This window comes from Pipistrellus kuhlii, unplaced genomic scaffold (assembly GCF_014108245.1).
Source record: "Pipistrellus kuhlii isolate mPipKuh1 unplaced genomic scaffold, mPipKuh1.p scaffold_m20_p_8, whole genome shotgun sequence".
NCBI classification, from domain to species: Eukaryota; Metazoa; Chordata; class Mammalia; order Chiroptera; family Vespertilionidae; genus Pipistrellus; species Pipistrellus kuhlii.
This window is the reverse complement of record NW_023425584.1, coordinates 3,748,624-3,759,603: the sequence shown is the minus strand read 5'-3', so window position 1 is coordinate 3,759,603 and position 10,980 is coordinate 3,748,624. Positions and strand designations below refer to the sequence as shown.

General features: G+C 60.6%; 1 protein-coding gene and 1 long non-coding RNA gene across 2 annotated transcripts; both read right to left on the bottom strand.

The window, feature by feature from the left end:
- Positions 1-5,450: 5,450 nt before the first annotated feature.
- LOC123651742 lies at positions 5,451-6,034 on the bottom strand. Its single transcript, XR_006740623.1, has 2 exons — positions 5,999-6,034; positions 5,451-5,959 (listed from the first exon to the last, which is right to left on the bottom strand). It is a non-coding gene; the product is annotated as an uncharacterized LOC123651742 (long non-coding RNA).
- A 54-nt stretch (positions 6,035-6,088) lies between these two features.
- Positions 6,089-8,559, bottom strand: DUSP1 (dual specificity phosphatase 1). Its single transcript, XM_036424752.2, has 4 exons — positions 7,947-8,559; positions 7,583-7,728; positions 7,005-7,224; positions 6,089-6,488 (listed from the first exon to the last, which is right to left on the bottom strand). The coding sequence occupies exons 1-4, from the start codon at positions 8,311-8,313 to the stop codon at positions 6,118-6,120; spliced, it is 1,104 nt and encodes a 367-aa protein (XP_036280645.1). The 5' UTR covers positions 8,314-8,559; the 3' UTR covers positions 6,089-6,117.
- Positions 8,560-10,980: the final 2,421 nt, after the last annotated feature.

The window sequence follows — 10,980 nt, the reverse complement described above, 5'->3', positions numbered from 1 at the left end:
TTGTGGGCACATCCCCAGTGGGGGGGGTGCAGGATGGCTGGTTGATGTTTCGTTTCTCTCTCATTGGTGTTTCTACCTCTCTATCCCTCTCCCTTCCTCTCTGTAAAAAATCAATAAAATATATATTTTTTAAAAAGACTCGCCCAGGCCGTGGTATTTTGTGGAAGAGCCACATGCAATAAGCCAAAGAGCCGCATGTGGCTGGCGAGCCGCAGTTTGCCGACCACGGTTCTCGGGGATTAGGACTTGTCTGTTCTTCAGAAGGCATACATAAGCACCTGCTGCGCACTCAGCCCTGGGCGGAGTCCCAGGGGCTCAGAGAGGCCGAAGCGAGGTCCTGACCTTGAGACGCTCACCAGCAGGCGGCCAGCAGTCGTCACACACTCACTGTCACCAGATGGGATGGCAGCCAGGCTGCAGACCTGTTGTTTGGCCCACACAAACTTTCTGAAAGCAGGAGATTTTAAATACACACACAACCTCCCGCCTTCTTTTAAAAATCGGAGAATCGGCAACCCTGGCTTCCATGTCCACCTTGACGGCCAGCTCCCTGGGGGGACGTCCTCGGTCTCCAGGCCCGGTTCTCAGTGAGGTGGCCGGCTTCCACTCCCTGAGCTGGCAGTGGGATGTTGCCACATGCAGAGACAAGGAGGTCTCCATGGCCAAAGCGGGCTCCACCGATTGGCTCACGTTTGAGCCACAGGAATAGCACGTACAAAAGGAAGGGGCGGAGCGCGTGATGGACTCTGACCACGGCGAGTCTCAGCGTGCGTGAAGGACAGCGGGGGGACAGGGAGAACGATGCTGGAGAGGATGGCAGTGGTCACATCCTGGAGGGCCTTGGGTTATGTGCCTGCATGGGTCTGGTCTGGATGGTGCAACAAGTTCACAGAAACACACACTCACACACTCACACACTCACACACACACTCACACTCACATACACAGAGGCTGGAAAAGGCATATATTGTTTTGCAAATCAAAGGCACGCATTTGTTGAATGAATGGATGAATACAATGAATGATTTGTTGAATGAATGAATACACGAATACATGAATGAATACACAAAGAATGAAGAAGGAGGCAGCCAACCACAAGGGCCCATTGATGAAGCTTTTACACCTGAATGTGGCAGTGTGGTAGGCACCCAAGGACTGCCCCGAGCTGGGTGAGGGCGGGCTGGGTGGGCGGGTGTCTGTGATGGGCTGGAGCTGGGTGAGGGCGGGCTGGGTGGGCGGGTGTCTGTGATGGGCCATTTGTGAGCGACATCGCTCTCCATCACACCCACCCACCTTCCCGAGGTCCGGGACCCCCGCTACCCTTCCCCAGAAAAGTGTCTCATTCCCTCTCCCTCTGTCCCCCTGGACTGGCCCTGATGAGGTGCAGACGTTCCAGAGCTTTCCCCGGCGTGGGCGAGGAGGGGGCTTAACGCTGACCGTGCAGGAGAGGACAGATGGTCCCTGCAGGAGCTTCTTGTGGAAACCTGAGGCCGCACAGCAGCACGCCTTGCAGCCAATGGGGCAGGGCTGGTGGTCTCCAAACAGGCTGCCACCCAGCACAGCTGGCCCCTCAGCCGCGCAGGCCTGGGGTGTGTGCCTGGGGGGGTGGTCAGAGTGGAGCAGGACCACCCACTTCTCCGGCGGGGAGGGGATTGGGACGGGCGCTGTTGCTCAAGGGACCAGCTGAGTCACAAGAGGACAACAAGCCTTTCCAGGCCTCCCCGAGGTGCTCAGGGGTGACCTCCTTTCATTTAATCCTTTAAGAGCCTTTAAGGTCAGAGGTTACTGACCGTGTTTAAACGGAGGCTTAAAGAGTGTGGGAGCTCACAGTAAGTCACTAAATACGACGTGGCAGTGGCAGTTCCAGGATTTGAACTCAGGAGGACTTGACCTCAGGTCTAGCTGACCCCGAGCCAAGTGCTCTACCCACCAACCCACAGAGATGGCACCCACACCCCAGGTCTCTGCTGCCTGTCTCGCTGGATCCCTCTTCCCCAGTCCCCGCTTGGCCCTGGCAGGCAGCTCAGCTGGTTGCACCCTCCTCCCTAGAAGACACGCCTGGGGATTTGGTTCTGGTCAGGGCACATACGAATACAGAAATAGGCGGACCAGCAGATCGATGTCTCTCTCTCCCGCTTCCTCTCTCAGATTGCCCATCAATCAATAAACATTAAACATAAAGAGCCCCCCTTTTTATTATCCCACCTTTAGAGACTTCATCCTTATTTCTTGACTTGTTCATACGCCCGCCCCAGCCCCAAGGGCAGCTGCTGGAGTGGGAACCTTGCATTGCGCTGAAGCAGCCCTGGGCCCATGGACAGTCAGTGAGCATCTGATGATTGAATGGAGGAGTGAATGGACGGGCCTGAGGTTCAGCTTCAGAAGCCTCAGTCGGGTCAAGCACGGGGGCTTCAAGCTGCTGTTCACTGGGGAGCCAGCATCGTGCGTTACCCTTTGTTCTCAGAAGAGAGGGGTGCAGACACAGGTCTGGCCCCAGAAGCTGTTCTCCCTCCGTCCTGCCCTGCAGAGTCCCAGGGAAGTCCCCAGAGGTGGGCAGCCCTCCCACCTGCTCCCCAGAATGTGACCTGCAGAGGACACCAGCATGGGAGGACCTGGACCCAGGGTTTTTTTTTGGGGGGGGTGGGGGGGCAGCCTGGAGCGCCGGGCGGGGCTGCGCTCCGCTCTGGGCTTTGTTTGCCTCTGTGATGGCAACCAGAAACCACCGCGGCTAGCACTTCTGCAGAACCCGTCCTCCCCACCAGCCGCCTCCCTCCCGGCATTTTAATCTCCTAAACTGATTTGTCAGCAGCAGGAAGTGACATGACAGCTTTCCTCACAAAAGGGAAACTCCTCCGCGTTACCATGGGGACGGAACCCACTGAATAATCACAGATTTATATCATCTTAAAGGTGTACACATGAGGATGGCATCCTCCGTGGGCGGGGGCGGGAGGAGGGAGGGAAATGGAAGGCTGGAGGCTGCAAGTTCAAGGCAAATGAGCCCCGATTTGCAAAATTCCAAGGAAAGGAGAGGGTGCTGTGGAGGCGTTTGGGGCTGAAAGTGTCCTAATGGGATAATGGGCGCCTGGAAACCACAGGAAAGCGTTCTGCATTGATGCATTTTCCATGTCCTCGGATTTGAGGGCTGCAAGGAGCTTTGCCTGTCAGACCCAGCGCATCGTGGTTTTATGGGGAGAAAAACTGGGACCCCAGCTCGCAGCCGGTCGCGAGGAGCCGGGAAGGGGTCTAGGCGTCTCTCCTGAGCCCACTCTTCCCAGGGACTTACATTCATGAGGCCTACTCCTCCTCGCCAGGGAGCTGGCTTTATTCTCTTCATTTTACAGATGAGAATACTGAGGCCCAAACACATAACTAGATTTCCCACCCTACCGCTTCCCGTAAAGACCAAGGCGGGTGTCTGGTCGGCCACAAAGCTCATTTTCCCCTCTCCCTCAAGCTGTCTTCGGGACTGAACTAGGACGTGGGTCCCAGTCTCTGCAATGCCCTGTACTTGCTGCTTGGCCTTGAACTAGACTTCAAGGGCTGTCCCCGCCCTCTCTGGGCCTCAGCGTCCTCCTCTGTACAATGGGTGCTGCTGTGACAGGCTTAATGGAAAGGTGTGCAAAGCAGTTAGCCCAGGGGCTAAAATCGACAGCTGTTACCACATTACCGGTATTCAGTGGTTGAGTTGTCTCTATCCCAATCTTCCATTGAGAAGCAAATGTTTTCATAATATAAGCATCCTTTTCTCTTTTTCCCCCCCACTGAGGTACATTTCCCCCCTAAGAAAAGCAGTTTCAGGCCCAAAGTGACATTTCCTGGAGGGCCTGAAGACCCGGAATCAGATCCGCCTGGAAGGGGCTGTCACCCGCTCTCCTGGGGTGGCAGGTGGGGGGTGGGGGGAGGAGTGAGGGCACTGTTTTCACGGAGGCTCCCTCAGGCAGCCGCTGTATTTTTCCACTGCATGGATCCCGATGGAGATTAATTTTGGTTTAACCAGCGCCTGCCAAGCAGAAAGTGATGGCCCGAGCCCACGGGGAAGTCAGCCACGGCATCTGCCACGGGCTCGGAGCCGCTGGTACATTTCCACAAAGGGACGTGTTGGCGGCAGCCGGCGTCTCGAGTTTGATAAAAACACTGGATAAGGTTTGTTTGGAAAGACGTGAACACACTTGAAATCGGAAGCCCGGCCGAGGAAGTGAGCCTGCCGGCCCAGAGTAAGTTCTTAGAACCTCAGGGAACACAGGGATCTCTGGGCCTGGGAACGGGGTGGCAGGAGGTCAACTGAAGGGGAAAGGTGAGGGGGGGGGGGCGGAGGGGCGGGGGGGCGGGGCCTGCACCAGCACCACTGGGCTGGGGGCTCCTAGGCAAGTCGAGGCGGTTCCTTTCCTGCTTCCTCCAGCACTTGGCCCAGAAGCCCGTGGAGGGGGCAGGAGCTAAGGGGCCAGTGAGCCAGGAAGCTCGCTGCTGTTTCATTCAGCATTATAGACTGATCACGGGTCACACCTGCTCTGTTTTGGCCTGTTTGGCAGGAGAGAGTAAAAATCCAGAATGTCGCCCTCGAGCAGGTTGGATTTAATAGCCTGGCTTCCACACCATCAGGAAACCTGAGCGAGTGGCCCGGAGGAGCCACGGAGCATGCTGTGTGCCGGGCCGGGTTCCCAGGCCGGGGTTCTGGGGTGGAGCATGCTGTGTGCCCAGGCTGGGGTCCCAGGCTGGGGTTCCAGGCGGGTGAGCTCGGAGCCTGCGGGATGCCAGGTGGGGGCGGGGAGGGCGGGGACGTGAGGTCACTTGTTTATGTTGTATTTGCTTACAGTGCTTGGGTTTGGAACCACCTGAGGTATCATTTTCACAATAAAGGTCTTTTCAAAGGCAAAAAACAAGAGCATGTGGGAGAGGGAAGTGCAAAGCCATGGAATTAGGACACAAAACAGATGCAGGTCCAATTCCCTGACTCCCCGCCCCTTAGCGAGGCTGGGTCTCAGCATCCTTGCAAGGATTTGGCGGGTTTGTTTTGCACCCTCCCACCGGCAGGGAGCAGGAACACATGCATGTATGTGAAGTGTCTGGAAAACCATCACCCTCCTAGCTAGCACAGCCCGATGAGGGAGGATTGTCTTGTGATCTTGGAGAAGGTGGTCAATGAGAAAGCAGCCCAAGCCAATGGCCCTCTTTTCAGCGCTGGCTCTGGGGGCACGGGCCCCTGGGTGGCATGGGAGGGGGATCTACGGAGTGACCCTGGAACCCAACAGCTCAGCTACAGCACCTGGTATGCCAGGATCAACCCCACTTCTCGACCTACCTGGCCACTCCCGTTATCTCGTGGGACGGAGGCCACCCAGGAGGGTGGCACCAGATCCCAACGCGCATTCCTGCTGACTCACCCCTATTTCTCCACTGGGGGGACCGGGCTCGGGGGCTGCCCAAGAAAGCAAGCACGTGAGCGAGCGTTCAATAGAAATGGCATAATTTATTCCGCTGTATAAAAAAAAAAGTCATCCTTATGTAACAAAATGTCTTCTCAGAAGAAGAAATATATTATTCCGGGTCATAAATAAATCAGCGAACAGACAACTGTTGGCAACTAAAGACAACCACACAGGCGCCTTCTTCCCGCCGGTGCGCGGGGGGCGAGCCTGCTCGGGCCGTGTGTGTGCAGGACGGGACGAGGACTCAACACAGAAACTGAGGTATTCGGTTCTTCCCGGAGGCGACGCGGGCCTCGGCGAGGGCGGGCCGCCCCCGCACAAATAAATAATAAGGTATATTCGCATATGCATGTGTCGTCAGGAATGGTAACACTGGTGGGTATGTCGAGCGTGACGTGTCTACAGAGAAACGGGGGCAGGCGAAAAGAAACGGGCTCACACACGGAGTCCTCTCTCTTCCGCCCCCGGGTCGGGGGGATGCGACGTACCCACTGGACGTTGGTCCCGAACAGGCCGAGCCCAGCGAATGCCTGGAGGATGCTCAGCCGTTGCTGCGACGGCGTGGGAACCCAGTGGAACTGGGGGAAATGAATAAATAAATAAGGACTCCCTGGAGTCACCGCCTGTCTCTCTCTCTCTCTCGAGGAGCAGGAGGAGGAGAAGCTGTGAGATCGCCGCCCGTGGCCGTTCAGCAGCTGGGAGAGGTCGTGATGGGGCTCTGCAGGTAGCTCAGCGCACTGTTCGTGGAGTGGACGGGGATGGAGACGGGGAAGTTGAAGACGGTGGTGGTGGAGGCGCCCCGGTCCAGCATGGACATGGAGGGGCTCCCCGCCTCGGCCGAGCAGTGGGGGGCCAGCACCTGGGACTCGAACTGCAGCAGCTGGCCCATGAAGCTGAAGTTGGGGGAGATGATGCTCCTCCGCTGCTTCACAAACTCGAAGGCCTCGTCCAGCTTCACCCGGTTAGTCCGCATGAGGTACGCGAGGCAGATGGTGGCCGAGCGGGAGATGCCCGCCTGGCAGTGCACAAACACCCTCCCTCCGGCGTTCTTGATGGAGTCTGCGAAGACAAAGGGGGACGGGTTACCCAGGAGCTCCAGAGCACGGCCCTGGCCCCAGGGGTCCAAGCAACAGCCTACGTGTCCGTGCAGAGATGCTCAGCATGGACTCCTGCCATCACCGAGACCCTGTCGGTGGACCTAGACCCTGTCCGTGGACCTACATCCTGTCCGTGGACCTAGACCCTGCCCGTGGACCAGACCCTGTCTGTGGTCCAGACCTTGTCCGTGGACCAAGACCCTGTCCATGGAGGCCAGGAGGCCACTGTGCAAAGCACAGGGTTGGACAAATCCATTCCACTTTCTAAGCCTCGGGCCTGCCCATCTGAAAAGTGGGGCATCAGTCCCGTCCGTGTGCGGGGTGTCACCCACACCAGCCTGCTATTTCCTGTGTGGAGGAGGAGGAAGGCGTAGAGGAATGTCCCTCGGGCCTGGCCGCGGTGTGTGGGGCTCGGTGGCTATGCCGGGGGGAGGGGGGTGGCGCGGGGAGCCGTCTCGGGCACATCCGCTCCGTTTACCTATGAAGTCAATGGCCTCGCTGAACCAGGAGCTGATGTCGGCCTTGTGGTTGTCCTCCACCGGGATGCTCTTATACTGGTAGTGGCCCTCAAAGTGGTTGGGACAGTTGGCGGAGACGTTGATGAGGGCTGTGATGCCCAAGGCGTCCAGCATGTCCTTGCGGGAAGCATGGTAGGCGCTGCCCAGGTACAGGAAGGGCAGGATCTCCACCGGGCCGCCCTGGAACCCAAACACACCAGCACTTGTCAAGCTGTGCTCCGAGTCACTGCGGCGCCCGCACCACAAACCTCCCCGCGGGAAGCCAGCTTCGGACGCCGCTGACCTCCCCAGCACTGTCGTCGGGTATAAATAGGATGGGGACTACTAACCCCGTCTGCCCGGCGTGGCCGGTGGTCACGTCTGTGGTGCCGGCCTTAGAGGCTCGGCTCATCACCAGAGCACTGACCGCGGGGAAACAATGCCCCCTCTGTCCTAAGCAACAACGCAGGTCACTTTCTATATTCTCACTACACTGCTCCCCCAGGCTGTCAGCTGTTCCTCCCTCCCCCCACCTCTGGCACACCCCCCCCCTACTAACCTGGTCGTAGAGTGGGGTGCTGCAGGAACTGCACCCCGATTCGGCGCTGTCGGGGACGTTCGTACTCAGGGGAAGGCTGAGCCCCATGGGGGTCGACTGCTTGCTGCACAGCTCCGGGCAGGAAGCTGAGAACGCTTCGTATCCTCCTGGGAACAGAGACATTTCCCCCGTTAGTGCCGCCGGGACAGGGCCCCTCCATGCAGCCCCCCCTCACCAGGGCTGGAGGTTTACCGCGAACCATTTTTCTGGCGCCAAACAAAGCCAATGGCAACCCCCAGAACACCGCTTCCCTGGGGCAGGACCTGAGGCCAGTCCTCCCACCATCTCCCCCCCCCCCCCGCAGGGCCCGGTCTCCGGGGCGCACCTTTGAGGAGGAAGAGCGGCGCGGCGCGCGCCTCGCGGCGGAGGGCGCCGGCGGCCAGGGCCAGGGTGCCGTCGCGCTTGGCGGCGTCGGGCGCGGCGCTGCGCTCGTCCAGCAGCACGACGGCGCGGAAGGCGCCGGCCAGCAGGCGGCCGCGCAGCTCGGCGTTGGGCACGACGTGCTCCAGGCCCATGGCGCCCTTGGCGCGGCGCCGCACGATGGTGCTGAGGCGCACGTTGACGGAGCCGGCGATGTGGCCCGCGTTGAAGGCGAAGAAGGAGCGGCAGTCCAGCAGCAGGCACTGCGCCGCGCGCTCCCGCAGCAGCGCGCGCAGCTCCGCGGCGTCCAGCGCGCCCACCTCCATGACCATGTTCGGGCCCCGCGCGCCCAGCGTGCGGCTCTCCGGCGCTTTGTCCTCGGCGGAGGGCGGGAGGCGGCGGCTTCGGGGTGCGGTCCGACCCCGGGGGCTCTCTCTTTTCTTTGCGGATCCCAAACCCTTCGCCTGCGGAGGAGCGCGGGGCGGCGGGCGGCGCGGCTCTCCGGTGCTTCTTGCCCCAGGCTCCTGCCCTGGCTCCTGCCCTGGCTCCTGCCCTGCGGCCCCGCTCGTCCTCGGCCCGGCGTCCGCGGCGGGCGGCCGGGGAGGCTTATAAGCCGCCGCGCCGGGGCGGGGCCGGGCCGGGGGGAGGGGGTTTGTTTATTTGAATGGGCGTCACGTGGCCCGGTGACGTCACCGCCCGCCCAGCCTGGCGCCGGCGGAGCCAGAGGCGAAGACGTCATCGGCCTCGGAGCGAGGGCCCCGGCCCCCCCCCCCCCTCCCCCGGCCGCCGGCCGCCGGCTCCCCGCGGTCCCCGGGGCCCGGGCCGCCCGCTCCGGGCGCAGCGGCGGGAGAGGAGGGGGCGCTGCCGGCCCGGGGCAGGCCGGGGCCAGCGGCTGGGGCGGGGGCATGCCACTGGCCCCCCTCCCCCTCTCCCCTCCCCCTCCCCCCATCTTCCCCTCCCCCCTCCTCCTCCCCCAAATCTTCCCCCCTCCCCTCCCCTCCCCTCCCCGCGCCCCGGAGCGGAAAGGGGCCTCCTGCGCGTTGCGTGCGGCGCCCCTGTCTCTGGTTTCCTGGTCCCCGGCGGGGGCAGAGGCCCGGGGGCAGCGGTTTGCTCGCCCGGCAGCACGGGAAGGGGGTTGTGGGGGGGGACTGGTCCCCAGGGCTCCCACCCTGAACAAGAGCGCCGAGCTGGGGCGGAGGAGCTCAGGAAAACGCCTTCCCGTTCCCCAGCCTTCCCTGTGACTTAAAAAAAAAGCACATTTCCTAAGTTCAGGGCCTTCCCCGCAGCCCGCCGGGGGAGAAAGGTCCTGGTGCCGAGGGGTCGCCGGGCGCTCCTGCGGATGGAGGGGCCGGCGGGTTAGGGGGTGGGAGCGCCCCCCAGGGGCCGCCGGGCGCGCCCTGGCCGCGTTTGCTGTAAACCGGCGGTCGGCAAGCTCAGGAGTCAACAGCGAGGCACGCCGCCGGCCGGGAGCCGCAGTTTGCCGACCACCGCTTTCGCCCAGTGGATCCGCCCCATCTCTGTACGGTGAACGGGCGCTGCCTGGGAGCCCGCCCTGACCCCTCGCCCTGGCTCTCGCCGGCTGTGGGGGCTGAATTCGAAATCCAACCCTAAGGCGCCTAAAGAGGAACCCCAGGACCTGGACAAGCATTGGGGAGACCCCCTGGGTCCCCGAGCCCTGAGCCCCAGGAAGAGGCCCCCCAATCCTCCCCCGTGAGCCCCAGGCGGTGCACCCACTCGCTAGGTACACAAACATAAACATTGCGCCACGGGCCGGGCGGGCCAGGAACATTCTGCGGTTTGGTCCCTTCCCTCTGCTCGCCGAGGGGGTTTCAGGCCCCTGTGTCGTGGGTCCGCGATGGTATCAGAGGCGACTTCTGCATTCGCCTCGCTCACACACGCTCACGCGTTCTGCCTGAGTTCTAGAAAGATTCAGGGCTGAGTGCTTCTTTTTTTTAACCTCGTTTTCTACCCTCAGAGGAATATTGGCCGAGGGCAGCAAAGAGGTCCTCAGAAAACGGCAACACCCACCCTGCATCTTAAAAAAAAAAAAAAAAGAAAGAAAAAAATTGTTTTGTTTATACTACTTATTCAGCTGAGGAACGGTGCATATTTTTTGCATTGAATCATAAAATGTTACAGCTGCTGACCTTTCGCAGCATACCAATGTGATGTGCCCCGTTTTCTTTTACCGAGAGCATTCATTAGACCTCCCCCTAAGTTTTTTTTTTTAAAGAAAACTTTTGAAAATTAAAAAAAAAAAGAAAATTGTCTGCTCAGCACTGTGGGTTTCCCCTCTTTATCCCTTTCTGGAAAAACATCGATTGAACCCCGGGTGGGTATTTTGCTGCTGGCTGGTCCCACGTCAATCTCTTTCCCCAGCGGAGCCTCTGAGTGCACATCTGTACAATGGGTTCACCGCTGCCTGCTCTGTGGCTGGTTGGAGGCCCCGGTGGGAGATGGAGGGTGTAAGGAGCCCAGGCTATACTGCAACTACCCCCCCCCCCCCCGCCCCTGCGATTCACTACATGACTTCCAGCAGAGCAGGCCTTATGCGTCCGTGCCTCTGTGTGTTTTGGGCTCTGGCACCAGAACCTGGAGAGAAGGTCCCCCACAGACACCAGAAGGTGTGGGAGGGACCGAGGCTCGGCTCTGGGAAAGGTCCCTCCCTCAGACCAGCGGACACACCACCGCTTGGGTAGGGAGTCTGGTGGCAGAGGGGGAGGCGTCGAGTCCAGGCACGGGTCTCGCTGCTTCCTGTTGGAGGTGGAGTCCAAGAGGGGCCCCTCATACCTCCCCCGGGTGCCTGCAGGAGGGCGCGGGGCTGGAGGAGGGGGCCGCCGAGGAGGGTGGTCCATGGACAGTGACTGGGGAAGGAACTGGACTCTCCCAGTGTAGGTGTGCGTAGGAACAAACCTGGGGACAGTGTGGGGTCAGGGGGACAGGCTTGAGCTCAGAAAGCCTGGCCTGGACTCCCCACCTCCATGTGGAGCCCCACGGAG